The sequence below is a fragment of the Hemitrygon akajei genome, chromosome 11, assembly GCF_048418815.1.
Source record: "Hemitrygon akajei chromosome 11, sHemAka1.3, whole genome shotgun sequence".
NCBI classification, from domain to species: Eukaryota; Metazoa; Chordata; class Chondrichthyes; order Myliobatiformes; family Dasyatidae; genus Hemitrygon; species Hemitrygon akajei.
In genome coordinates, this window is record NC_133134.1 from 172,137,196 (window position 1) to 172,151,669 (window position 14,474).

At 43.0% G+C, this 14,474-nt stretch overlaps 1 protein-coding gene across 7 annotated transcripts in view; it reads left to right on the forward strand.

Annotated features, from left to right (window-relative positions):
* Window positions 1–14,474, forward strand: part of chd6 (chromodomain helicase DNA binding protein 6) — a 350,247-nt gene that overhangs the window by 85,240 nt on the left and 250,533 nt on the right. For 3 of the 7 annotated variants that reach the window (XM_073062263.1, XM_073062268.1, XM_073062267.1), the window contains exon 1: window positions 3,920–4,242. The exons of 2 other annotated variants lie outside the window; for them this stretch is intronic. In XM_073062263.1, coding sequence (XP_072918364.1) covers window positions 4,180–4,242 — 63 coding nt within the window. In that variant the 5' untranslated portion in view covers window positions 3,920–4,179. Of the gene's footprint in view, window positions 1–3,916; window positions 4,243–14,474 lie in introns of those variants that run through there. 2 more of the 7 variants (XM_073062266.1, XM_073062262.1) reach the window with 2 other exon arrangements.

The window sequence follows — 14,474 nt, forward strand, 5'->3', positions numbered from 1 at the left end:
TTGACCAGGGTCCTATATAGCTGTAACATTGCTTCTCGGCTCTTAAACTCAATCCCACGATTGATGAAGGCCAATACACCGTACGCCTTCTTAACCAGAGTCAACCTGTGCAGCAGCTTTGAGTATCTGTTGGACTCAGACCACAAGATCCCTCTGATCCTCCACACTACCAAGAGTCTTACCATTAATACTAAATTCTGCCATCATATTTGACCTACCAAAATGAACCACCTCACACTTATCTGGGTTGAACTGCATCTGCCACTTCTCAGCCCAGTTTTGCATCCTATCAATGTCCCCCTGTAACCTCTTTGACAGCCCTCCACACTATCCACAGCATCCCTAACCTTTGTGACATTTGTACAGTTTTGTTTTGCACATTGGTTGCCTGTTGGGTGCTTTTTTTTTACATTGATTCTATTGTTTTTCTTGTATTTACTGAGTATGCCACAGGAAAATAAATTTCAGGGTTGTATATGATGACCCATATGTATTTTAATAATAAACTTATTTTGAACTTTGAACTTTAGAAATTCGATGGTGGAGGGAAGAAGCATTGAGTGTGTATCAGAGATAGTCATATTGTTTTATCCAACCATTCACCATCGTTCCTGAAACTTGTATTCTTTTCATCCACTTTTGAGGTGTCTTTCCAGTATTAAGCTCCCAATCCAGTAATAATATAAATGATAAGTTCACCTGCTGTCAGTGAAATGGTATGGGATCACCAATGCTCAGGACACTGACCATGGAATCATTACCATCCACCTAAGGGACTCTAATGCCTCATCTGCAAGTTAGCACTCTGACCCTACAGCCCTGTTGTAGGACTGCACTTGGAGAGAGAGTACGTCAGATTCCATCTACCTGTACCTGAACTCGTGGAGGGCGCAATTAGAGACTGGTCAGTATGACATTGTGGGCATCACTGTGTCACGGCTGAAAGAAGGCCACAGGTGGGAGCTTAGCGTCAAAGGATATATTTCTTTATTGAAAGGACAGGGAGGAAGGCATAGGCGGTGTTGTGGCTCTGTTGATAAAAGATGGAATTACATCTTTAGAAAGAGGTGACTAGGGTCAGAGATGTTTGTAGGTGGAGGTAAGAAATTGCATGGGTAAAAAAACCCATTATAGGAATCATGTTATAGGCCTCCAAATAATAGCCAAGATGTGGGGTTGAGATTGCAAAGGGAGCTGGAAAAGGTATGTAGTGAGGGTAATGACACAATTGTAATGGGGGTACTTCAATATGCAAGGGGATTGGGAAAATCAGCTTGGTGTTGGTCACTAGAGAGGGAATTTGAATACCTATGAGATGGCTTTTTAGAGCAGTTTGTACTTGAGCCTATTTGGGGAAAGGCCATCTTAGATCGGGTGTTGTGTAATAATTCAGATTTCATTAGGGAGCTTAACGTAAAGGAGCCCTCAGGTGGTAGTAATCATAATACGCTTGAATTCATACTGCAGTTTGAGAGGGAGAAGCAGAGGTCACATGTATCAGTATTGCAATGGAATAAAGGGAATTACAGGGGCATGAGAGGAGCTTGCTCAGGTGGATTGGAAAGGGATTCTGACGAGTATGACAGCAGAGCAGAAGTGGCTTAAGTTTCTGGGAATGGTTCTCAAGGCACAGGATAGATATGTCCCATTGAGGAAGTTGTTCTTAAATGTCAGGAGTAGGCAACTGTGGCTGACAAAGGAAGTTAAGAACCGCTTAAAAGCCAAAGAAGGGCACATAAGGTAGCAAAAGTGAGTGGGAAGTTGGATGATTGCAAAGCTTTTGAAATCCGACAAAGGCAACTAAAAATGTGATGAGAGGAAAAGATGAACTATGAGGGCAAACTAGCCAATAACATAATGCAGGATACCAAAAGTTTCTTCAGTTATATAAGGAGTAAAAGGGAGGTGAGAGTTGATATTGGACCACTGAAAAATGATGCTCGTGAGGTAGTAATGGGAGACAAAGAAATATCAGATGAACTTAATGGGTACTTTGCATCTGTCTTCACTGTAAAGACACTAGCAGTGTGTCAGAGTTCTGTGAGTGTCAGGGAGCAGGAATGAGTGCTGTTGCTATTACAAAGGAGGAAGTGTGAGGCAAACTGAAAGGTCTTAAAGGTGGATAAGTCACCTAGGTCAGATGGACTACATCCCAGAGTCCTGAGAGAGGTTGTTGAAGAGATAATGGATGTATTGGTGATGGTCTTTCAAGAATCACTTGATTCTGGCATGGTCCCAGAGGACTAGAAGATTGCAAATGTCACTTTATTCTTTAAGAAGGAAGGAAGCAAAAGAAAGGAAATTATAGGCCAGTTAGCCTAACCTCAGTGGTTGGGAAAGTGTTGAAGTCTTTTATTAAGGATGAGGTTTTGAGGTACTTGGAAATAAAGTCAGCATGGTTTTTTGCCTGACAAATCTGTTAGAGTTCTTCAAGAAAGTAACAAACAAGGTGGACAAAGGTAGTGGATGTCATTTACTTTGATTTTCAGAAAGCATTTGATAAGGTGCCTCAACTGTGAGGCTGCTTAACAAGATAAAATCCTATGGTGTTACAGGAAAGATACTGGCATGGATAGAGGAATGGCTGACAGGCAGGAGACAGCAAGTGGGAATAAAAGGGGCCTTTTCTGGTTGGCTGCTGGTGACTAATGGTGTTCCTCAGGGGTCAGTCTTGGGGGCACAACTTTTCATATTGTTTGTTAATGATTTAGATAATGGAATTGATGGCTTTGTGATGAAGTTTGTGGATGATATGAAGGTAAGTGGATGGATAGGTAGTGCTAAGGAAGCAAAGCAATTGTAGCAGGACTTAGACAAAGGAAGAATGGGCAAAAAAGTAGCAGATGGAATACAGTGTTGGGAAATGTATGATGATGCATTTTGGTAGAAGGAACAATAGTGTGGACTATTATCTAAATGGGGAGAAGGTTCAAACATCAGAGGCACAGAGTGATTTAGGAGTCCCATGCAAGGCTCCCAATAGTTAATTTACAAGTTGAGTCTGTGGGGATCTCATTGAAACCTACCGAATGTTGAAAGGACTAGATAGGGTGGATGTGGAAAGGATCTTTCCTATGGTGGGGGTATCCAGAACTAGAGGGCACAGCCTCAAAATTGGGAGGGCAACCCTTTAGAACAGAGGTAAGGAGGAATTTATTTTAGCCAGAGAGTAGTAAATCTGTGGAATTCTCTGCCACAGATTGCGGTGGAGGCCAAAGTCTGTGCATATATTTAAGGTGGAAGTTTATAATTTCTTGATCGGTCAGGGCTTCAAAGGATATGGCGAGAAGGCAGGTGTGTGGGGCTGAGTGGGATCTGAGATCAGCCATGATGGAATGGCGGAGCCAACTCAATGGGCTGAATGGCCTAATTCTGCTCCTATTTCTTATGCTCATACCTTTCTCATCCATGTACCTATCCAAACTTTACAAATGTTACAACTAAACCTGCAACTAACACTTCCTTTGTGCTCAGTGTTTGGAATGTGACTGGAGCCCACAAGTTAGCTGAAAGAGTCCTACTGTCAGAGTGAATACTTCCTTCAGTGACCTCAGCTGATAGTGTATCCAAGAGAATTGAGTCTTCACCCCTCCCGCAAAATATGTCGTTGCTCACTTCTGCTTCAGCAATTAGTGTATTTATTTTTAAAATAGCTTCTTGATTTTCTGTGGGAAGTTGTATATGTGCAAGAAAATATTTGATGCTAGCTTTGTGTACCCTCCCCCGCACTTGCTGTGTTGGAGCTGCCCTGGAATTCTTTCTAGCATGCTCGACCCAGCTTGAACTCCTGACGAGGACACCATTTAAACGAGACATTTCATTTGTAGCAAGAATACTTTGTGAGTCCAGTCTGTTTTTTTTTGGAGAGAAGTGGGTATAGATGCAGATAATTTAGATTTATTTTTTGGAGGTGGGTGGGCAGATCGAAGCCTGTTTGTGTTGACCGGCAAGATATTGATTTTAAGTGCTGGGTCCTGCATTGATTCTTGTCCCCTACTGTGCATGCAACGTAATGCTGCAGTATATCAGGAGGAGGGGAAGAAAAGCAATTTGTGCAGTGATGTAGAGAGAGAGAGAGAGAGAGCGTGAGTGAGCGAAAGCATCAAGTGTTGACTGTGATGCAGACGTCTGGTTTTTCCCTGCTGAACTGGAGACGAGTCTGACTAAGGATGGTTGGAAATGGCCTGCTTTTTAATGGGGGCAGACACTGCTCTAGCTTACCCCAGTGAGGTTCGATATCAGGTGAGTATTGTTGTTTAGATTACAGTGGTGACCGAGGTGTTCTTTTGTGTGTGTATGTGTGAGGGAGAGCGAAAAGGCGAGGGGGTGGAGGGAAGAGAGAGAGAGCTATAGCAGCCTCATTTGGAGCGTGAGGCCCTCTGGGCCTTGCAAACAAAAACAAGTGCAGGGCTCTTTGAGAGATCTCCTCATCAGAGTCTCGTTCGACCGATTCAATGTAAGATTTTTTCTAAATAGGGCACCACAGGGCTGTTCTTTCAAAAAGTTGGAGTGATTTTCTGGGTTTTTGCCCAGTGTGGAGATGGTGACCCAGCGAACAAGAGTGATCCATTTCAGGATTTCCTGAGCTTGCTACGTTGCTATTAGGTCAGTGACTGTTTTTAAGGCACTTGTTCAGCTACTGCCTGTGCTGTTGATTTAATCTGCCTTTGGAATGGTGTTTATATATAATCTGGGTCAACTGTAATATGTGCTGCTCAGATGTGCTTTATGTTCAGATTATTATTGTCGGTCTCTGATCCTTTTTGTGCAGAAACAGTTTTACTTGGATAAGCTATTGGAATATAAAGATGGAAAGGTGATAGTCAGACTTGATCATTTATGTAAAGTTTGGTTGTCTAGAACCAGAGTTGTTTTCGATTTCTCTTGATTCACAAGTGTAGGTAATTGTAATTTATACCTGCTGTGTAAACAGTCCATTGACCCAGCAGTGTCAGTACTAGATTTTGGTGTGGGCTCAAGCATTCCTCCTTCAAATGGCACTAGCTTTGTCCTTTGTCATCTCTGTAACTTCCTCCTGCCCCAGTAACAGTGTTACTCTATTTCTACCCCCTTGTTCATCTATTTTCTCCAGTTTATCATGGGTGGTTGGGGGCTGGGCCTTGTTCTCTGAAATTTCCTCTCAAACTTGATTTATTTTTCCTTTTAAGAAGCCCTTTACAATTAACTGCCTGGACCAATGTTTTATACATTTGCCATAAGACAAAGGGGCAGAATTAGGCCATTTGGTCCATTGAGTCTGCTCCGCCATTCCATCATGTCTGATTTATTATCCTTCTCAACCCCATTCTCCTGCCTTTTCCCTGTTACCTTTGATGCCCGGACTAATCAAGAACCTATCAATCTCCATTTAAATATGCCCAATGATTTGGCCTCCACAGCTGTGTATGACAATTAATTCCTCATATTTACCATCCTCTGGCTAAACAAATTCTTTCTTATTTCTTTTCTACAGGGACACCCCTCTATTCTGAAGTTGTGCCCACTGGTCTTAGACCCCCCCCCCCCCCCCAAACTATAGGAAATATCCTCTCCATATCCACTCTATTGAGACCTTTCAATATTTGGTAGGTTTCAGTGAGATCCCCAGCAACACACAGATGCTGGAGGAAATCTGCAGGCCAGGTAGCATCATGGAGAAGAGTAAACAGTTGACGTTTTGGGCCAAGGCCTTTCATCAGGACTGGAAAGGAAGATAAGTCGGAGTAAGAAGGTGGGGGGAGGGAAGGAATAAGTACAAGATGATAAGTGATAGGTTAAACCAAGGGGGGGGGAGGGGTGAGGTAAAGAGCTGGGAAGTTGGTGGCCTGTACCACAGATGGTTGTTGTGTATTATGGTAATAATAAAAGCACTATTTAATTGCACTTTACTAGATGTTGTATTGTTAGAAGTAGTTCAAAGTATATTGTTAAGACTACCCAGAGTGGAGATTTTTTTTCTGGATTTGCTTAGTATTATGTTCCTACAGTACCAAGCAGTACAGTTAGGAAGAAAGTGGAAGGATGGCGTTAATTGAAAGATAGTCTAAGATAACCAAGGGCACCATGGTAGGGTAGTGGTCAGCATGATGCTATTACTACTCAAGGCATCTGAATTCAGAGTTCAAACCCGGTCGGTGTCTTCTGTTTATACGTCCTCCCTGTGGACTGCATAGGTTTCCTCTGAGTGTTCTGCTTTCCTCCCCCATTCCAAAGACATGCTGGTTAGTAGGTTGATTGATCATTATAAATTGTTCTGTGATTACGCTAGGGTTAAATCAGTGGGTTGCTGGGCAGCACGGTTCGAAGTGCTGGAAGGGCCTGTTCCACGCAGTATCTCTAAATAAGTTGATAAATAAAATAAGGTGCATAGTGAAGAAGGCATATTGCATTTGTATAGGGTTTTAATGAGACCAAACGTAGAGCATTGCTTGCAATGTTGTTTTCATAGACAAATATGCACGTTCTCAACCTCGAGATGATGCAAAAAAAATTTTTATTGCGTTGATCATGTGGGGTGAGAGGGTTGAACTATAACAAAAGATTGAATAGAATTAATGCAGTTCTCATGGTTCTTTTCTCATTTGAAACATACAAGGGATTGTCAGGGTAGATGCTAATAGGCTCATTCCTCTGACTGCAGGGTCTTCGTAATCTTGGGATAAAACTGTATAAGGCCTAGATAGAGTGGATGTGGAAAGGATGTTTCCAGTAATGGGGATGTCTGGGAGGGCATAGATTCAGAATAGAAGGATTTCCCTTTAGGACGAAGATGAGGAGGAGAGTAGTTAATTTTTTGGAATTCATTACTACAGATGGTTGTGGAGGCCAAGTCATTTAAAGCAGAGGTTGATCGATTCTGATTAATAAGGTTGTCAAAGGTTACAGGGAGAATGCAGGAAAATGGTGTCGAGAGGGAAAATAAATTGGCCATGTTTGAATGAGAGAGTAGGCTTACTAGCCAAATGGCCTAATGCCCTATATCTAATGGTGTCTTGGATTCCTTAAGGTTGTTATAGCCGGAGGTGGTAGTGGGGGACAAGCTCTCACTGTCTATTAAATGCTCCCAATGGCATGTGTCTCAAATAACTTCTGACAACAAGTCCAGCTCTTGGCCTTCATGTGTTGTTTAGCTATTAAGCCTGGTAGGACTGTTTCTACTGACAGGAGAAAGGGCAAAGGTGGGTTACTGGTGCCTTAAAACCAGTTGCTTCGAGCAGATGGGGCTCGTCAGCTGTGGTTAGCAGCCGACGAGGAGAAGGAAAACTGATCTCAAGCCTCCGCTACCTAGCAGCTCTATCCATTCATGGGGAAGGCTTTGGGAGTAAACCCTGAGGAAAAATCTGGAGCTGGAGTCCCTAAGGCAGGGAGTTCAACACTGACAGTCAATCCCTGCAATGCCTCTGGTACCAAATTGTATCAGTCTCTGAGGCTCCTTTGGATTCATCAGCTGTGTGGAGAGAGAGCCTGTTGCATGGGCAACAGTTGGTTCTCCATATCGTACTTCCCTTGCTTGCGTACTTACTTGTGTATTATGTAGACAGCTAGGTCGCAATATCCATGGTCCCCAACCAACAGAGGGAATCAATGGCCTTTTGGATAGTTGGTTAACCGCATAGCTTGGGAAACTTGGCTGATGTGCAAAATGTCATGGTTGTGAATCTCAAGTAATTGTAAATATTCAGCGCTAAGGACAATAGATATGTGGTCTTAAAAGAATTGAGAGAAATGAAAATTTGCAGGAAGGAGCTGTGGAGATAGATGGTTAGTCATGATCTTATTGAGTGGCCCTGTTTCAGATTCTTCAGTTAATTGGCCCAGTGGGCAGAATTATTTCTGCTGAATCAGCAAGGTATCAGGACTTGTTACAAGACTCAGAGGAGTAGTGGACGGTGAGGTGGAGTAATAGGTGGAGATGTAGGCAGGCAGATGGAGCAAGTGAAGGGATGGGTTATGCATTTCAATGCTGAGAAATATAGGTGCTTTGTTTTGTTATGAAGTTGTATAGCATAGAAATAGGCCCATCAGTGCACTATGACCATTGTATGCATGTACACAAATCCCTCTTACTTGCATTAAATCCATGGCCTCCTATGCCTTGGTGCTTCAGTTGTTTGCTTTGATGTTGTAGGGATATAGAATTAATGTGTTTTGCAAAAGACAGCTGATGAGAAAAGGCTTTTTAATGTTTCATTTCTGTAGAACTGGCCTCGTAGCTTTTAAAATAGAATTGGAGAATTGTCTAAATGAAAACAATTTGTAGATGAAGAGCAGGGCATTAAAACTAGTTGGATTCCTCACACAGAGCTTGGTCTTGTCAGGCCAGTTCTCTTTTTTTCTGATAAAAATCAAATTCTATGCCTTTATGTCATGACCTAGAGTGATAAACAGCAGCAAAGCCTTGAAATTTATTTATTTATTGATTGATTGATTGAGATTCAGCATGGTACAGGGCCTTCTGGCCCAGCAATCCCCGATTTAACCCTTGCTTAATCAGGGGACAATTTACAATGACCAATTAACCTACCATCTGGTACACCCTTGAACTGTGGGAGGAAACCCACACAGTCTTGGGAAGAAGGTACAATTCCTTACCGACAGAGGCAAGAAATAAACCTGGGTCGCTTGTACTGTAAAGCATTGTGCTAACCACTTCACTACTGTGCTGCTTTCAAAAAAAATTGCAAGGCAATGTACTAAGGCTCGTTGAACAATGGATTATTCATCAAATAAAGAACTGTTAGTGGGAGATGCAAGCTTGTGATAGCTCCAAAGAGGGAAGAGGGGTTTGGGACCAACATTGCTAAAGGCATCATTATTATGATAGGTGATTGGAAGAAGTGGAGTAGGGAGAGTTAGAGTTCCAGTCTGTTCTTAAGCCCCGCACCCCTACTGGGGCACAGGCCAGAGTCCTCTGTCCTGGGCCAATAGAAGGTGGATCAGCTTCTGCTTTTACCATATGACTTCATATATCTATGGCGGAGTTAAAGTTCCAATGTTACCAAATATTTGTAGAACTTGAGATGGCGATGAGCGCCAAGGCCTTGGAGCTGTTTAGTGAGAATTTAACCTTGAAACCTTTGTAGGAATATAAGAAATAGGTGACAGAGAAGAAGGGAGATGAATGAGCAGGGTAAAATATGTGAGATAAGGTGAAAACATGTTGAGGAGATATTGTACACAATCTTGAATCCTTTAATTTTTCCCTCTCATCTTAAACCTATGCTATCTAGCATTTCTCATTTCTGCTCTTGGAAAACAACTCTTTGGCTATTTACCCCATCTCTGCCTCTCATATTTTTATATTCCCTCAGCCTCTGATGTTTCAGAGAAAGCAGTCCAAGTTTGTCCAACCTCTCCTTTTAGCTGATGCACTCCAATCCAGTCAACATCCTGATGAACCTCTTCTGTACCCTCTACAGTGTGGCAACCAGAACTGAATACAATACTCCAAATATGGCCTAATCAAAATTTTATACAACAGCAACATGACTTGCTGACATTTATACGCAATACACTGACTGATCGAGGCAAGTGTGCTGTATGCTTTCTTTATCACTGAATCTATTCTTCTTGTTACTTTCAAGGAGCTATGGATTTGCAATCCCAAGATACCTGTGTACATCAATGCTCCTAAGGGTTGTGCCATGAACTGTTTACTTTCCATTGCATTACACCTCCCAAAATACACCTCACACTTGGTCAGATGAAACTCTGCCATTTCTCTGACTGAGTTCCCAACTGATCTACAGTATTGTGTACTATTAGGCGTGTATGCATGTGCAAACATGCACACATTCAGCTAGGGTGATACATGGAGTGGAGAGCAAGGTTGTAAATGTGGCATAAACAAAAGATACACCACACACAATGCTGGTGGAACACAGCAGGCCAGGCAGCATCTATAAGGAGAAGCACTGTCGACATTTCAGGCCAGGACCCTTCCTGAGTCCTGACGAAGGGTCTCGGCCCGAAACATCGACAGTGCTTCTCCTTATAGATGCTGCCTGGCCTGCTGTGTTCCACCAGCATTTTGTGTGTGTTGTTTGAATTTCCAGCATCTGCAGATTTCGTGTTTGCTCGATAAACAAAAGATGTTGGGATTGGTGAGCGTGGAGTGCTGCGGGAGGGGTGTGGGACAGGTGGCAGAGAAAGAGTGCCAGGAGCAGGGGAGGGAGTGTGAGTTCAGATACACCCAGCTCTGAGGCACCGGACAAGGTCATTTGATTTCACTCCTGATGAAGGGTTTTGGCCTGAAACGTCGTCACTACCTCCTCCCATAGATGCTGTCTGGCCTGCTGAGTTCTGCCAGCATTTTGTGTTTTTATTGATTTCATTCAATTGGTTTACTCGTCATACAGGATGTCTGTCTGGTGCTTCCCACTCCCTCCTTTCTCAATCCTTTTCGAACCACGATTCCTTTCTCCCTGCCCTCTTCACACTCTCAGTCCATAAGAGATGCATATCAGAATCATGTTTATCATCACTCACATATGTCATGAAATTATTTTTTTTGTGTGGCAGCAGTACAGTGCAAGTGTCTTAGGCAGCTTAGCTATATGTATGTATGTATGTGAGTATGTGCCAAAGACTTCTGCACAGTACTGTAGGTGTGGGGGAAATCTAAACCTGCACATTAGCAAGGTAACACCATCCCTGCTGTAAAGTAAGGTGGAGGTGGCATTATGCTATGGGAATGCTTTTCAGCAGCAGGGACTGGAAATCTGGTCAGGATTGATGGGAAGATGAATGTTGCTAAATACAGAGGCAACCTGTGCGTAAGATGTTTGCATAGTACTTCTGCAATATCCTTTGACAACCTTCGTTGCGATCCACAGCGCCATCAAATGTTGTGTTATCTGCCATTTTACTAATTGACCACCCACATCTTTATTCAGATCACTAATTTACATTACAAACAACAGTTCCCAAACCTCCATTGAGATAAACATCCCACTAACACTACCTTCGGTTTTCTGTGATCAAGCCAGTTTTGGATCCCATTTACCATGTGACTTAATCTACTCATCTACCATGAGGCACCTTGACCAATGTTCTAGCTTGCCTTCATTAGCTAGGCCATAGAATATAGGAGCAGGGGGGTCTTGGCACAATTGTATAAAATATTGGTTAGACCACAGCTAGAATATCGTGCAGTTCTGGCCACTGCTTTATAGGAAGGATGTGATTGCATTGCAAAGGGTGCAGAGGGGATTCATTAAGGTGTTGCCTGGGACAGAATGTTTCAGTCATGTTGAAAGAATGGATGGATTGAGCTTTTCCTTCAAGCAGATGAGGTTGAAGAGAGATTTAGTAGAGATGGAGAAACTTTTCATTCTCACATTTAAGAAGGATTTGGATAAGCATTTGAATTACCCATGCGCAGTAGGGTATGGACAGAGCGCAGGTAAGTGTGATTAGCATAGATGGGTATATCCTATACGAATGGTTGACGTAGACACGACAGACCAAATAACCTTTTTTGGTTTAATACGCACTTTCCTACATAGATCCACGTGTTCAGTAAAACTTGTGGCAACTTGTACAAGCTCCTTTAGCCACTTCACATCGATCTAACATACTTTATCCTGGGCAGAGAGCCTGAATGAAGCTGCTATTTTAGTTAATCTGAAGGTTGGATTTTTAAACAGATATTGCACAATTTTAAATCTATTCAATATACGTATACTGTAATTAGAAACATAGAAAACATACAGCACAATACAGGCCCTTCGGCCCTCAAAGCTGTGCCGAACATGTCCCTACCTTAGAACTACCTAGGCTTTACCTATAGCCCTCTATTTTTCTAACCTCCATGTAGCCTTCCAGGAGTCTCTTAAAAGACCCTATTGTTTTGGCATCCACCGCCGCCGGCAGCCCATTCCACGCACTCACTACTCTCTGTGTTTAAAAAAAAAACTTACCCCGACATTTCCTCTGTACTTACTTCAACTATGCCCTCTCGTGCTAGCCATTTCAGCCCTGGGAAAAAGCCTCTGACTATCCACACGATCAATGCCTCTCATTATCTTGTACACCTCTATTAGGTTACCTGTCATTCTCCATCGCTCCAAGGAGAAAAGGCCGAGTTCACTCAACCTATTCTCATAAAGCATGCTCCCCAATCCAGGCAACATCCTTGTATATCTCCTCTGCACCCTTTCTATGGCTTCCACATCCTTCCTGTAGTGAGGCGACCAGAATTGAGCACAGTACTCCAAGTGGGGTCTGACCATGGTCCTGTATAGCTGCAACATTGTCTCTGGACTCTTAAACTCAATCCCATGATTGATGAAGGCCAATGCACCATATGTCTTCTTAACCACAGAGTCAACCTGCGCAGCAGCTTTGAGTGTCCTATGGACTCGGACCCCAAGGTCCCTCTGATCATCCACACTGCCAAGAGCCTTACCATTAATGCTATGTTTTGCCATCATATATGACTTACCAAAATGAACCACCTCACACTTATCTGGGTTGAACTCCATCTGACACTGTTCAGCCCAGTTTTGCATCCTGTCAATGTCCTGTTGTAACCTGTGATGGCCCTTCACACTATCCACAACACCCTCCCATACTATCCACTATACTTCCAACCTTTGTGCCATCCGCAAATTTACTAATCCCATCCCTCCACTTCGTCATCCAGGTCATTTTTAAAAATCACAAAGAGTAGGGGTCCCAGAACAGATCCCTGAGGCACACCACTGGTCACCGGCCTCCATGCAGAATATAACCAGTGTACAACCACTGTTTGCCTTCTGGGGGGCAAACCAGTTCTGGATCCACAAAGCAACGCCCCCTTGGATCCCATACCTCCTTACTTTCTCAATAAGCCTTGTATGGGCTACCTTATCAAATGCCTTGCTAAACTCCATATACACTACATCTACGGCTCTACCTTCATCAATGTGTTTAGTCACATCCTCAAAAAATTCAGTCAGGCTCGTAAGGCACGACCTGCCCTTGACAAAGCCATGCTGATAATTCCTAATCATATTATGCCTCTTTAAATCTTCATAAATCCTGCCTTTCAGGATCTTCTCCATCAACTTACCAATCACTGAAGTAAGACTCACTGGCCTATAATTTTCTGGGCTATCCCTACTCTCTTTCTTGAATAAAGGAACAACATCCGCAACCCTCCAAACCTCTGGAACCTCTCCCGTCCTCATTGATGATGCAGTGATTATTGCCAGAGGCTCAGCAATCTCCTCCCTCACTTCCCACAGTAGCCTGGGGTACATCCCATCCGGTCCTGGTGACTTATCCAACTTGATGCTTTCCAAAAGGTCCAGCACATCCTCTTCCTTAAGATCTACATTCTCAAGCTTTTCAGTCCACTGTAAGTCATCCCTATGATCGCCAAGATCCTTTTCCGTAATGAATACTGAAGTAAAAGTATTCCTTAAGTACCTCCGCTATTTCCTTCAGTTCCATACCCACTTTTCCACTGTCACACTTGATTGGTCCTATTCTTTTACGTCTTATCCTCTTGCTCTTCACGTACTTGTAGAATGCCTTGGGGGTTTTCCTGAATCCTGTCTGCCAGTGTCTTCTCATGGCCACTTCTGGCTCTCCTATTTTCATTCTTAAGCTCCTTCCTGCTAACCTGATAATCTCTAGATTCCTATTGTTACCTAGCTTTTTGAACCTTTCATAAGCTTTTCATTTCTTCTTGACTAGATTTACATTAGCCTTTGTACACCACAGATCTTGTACCCTACCCTCCTTTCCATGTCTCATTAGAACGTACCCACTCAGAACCCCACGCAAATATACCTTGAACATTTGCCAGATTTCTTCTGTATGTTTCCCTGAGAACATCTGTTTCCAATCTATGCTTCCAAGTTCCTGCCTGATAGCCTCATATTTCCTCTTCCTCCAATTAAATGTTTCCCCAGCTTGTCTGTTCCTATCTCTTTCCAATACTATGGTAAAGGAGATAGAATTGTGATCACTATCCCACTGAGAGACCTGACACCTGACCAGGTTCATTTCCCAGATCAAGTACAGCCTCTCCTCTTGTAGGCTTATTTGCATAATGTGTCAAAAAACCTTCCTGAACACACCTAACAAACTCTACCCCATCTAAACCCCTCACTCTGGGAGATGCCAATCAGTATTAGGGAAATTAAAATCTGCCACCACAACAGCCCTGTTATTATTACTCCTTTCCAGAATCTGTCTACCTATCTCTGCTCTACGATGTCCCTATTACTATTGGGTGGTCTATAAAAAAAACACCCAGTAGAATTATTGACCCCTTCCTATTCCTAACTTCCACCCACAGAGACTCCATGACTTCCTTCTTTTCTGCAGCTGTGACACTATCTCTGATCAACAGTGTCGCGCCCCCACTTGTTTTGCCTCCTTCCCTATCCTTTCTGAAACATCTAAAGCCTGGCACTTGAAGTAGCCATTCCTGTCACTGCACCATTCAAGTCTCTGTAATGGCCACAACATCATTGCTCCAA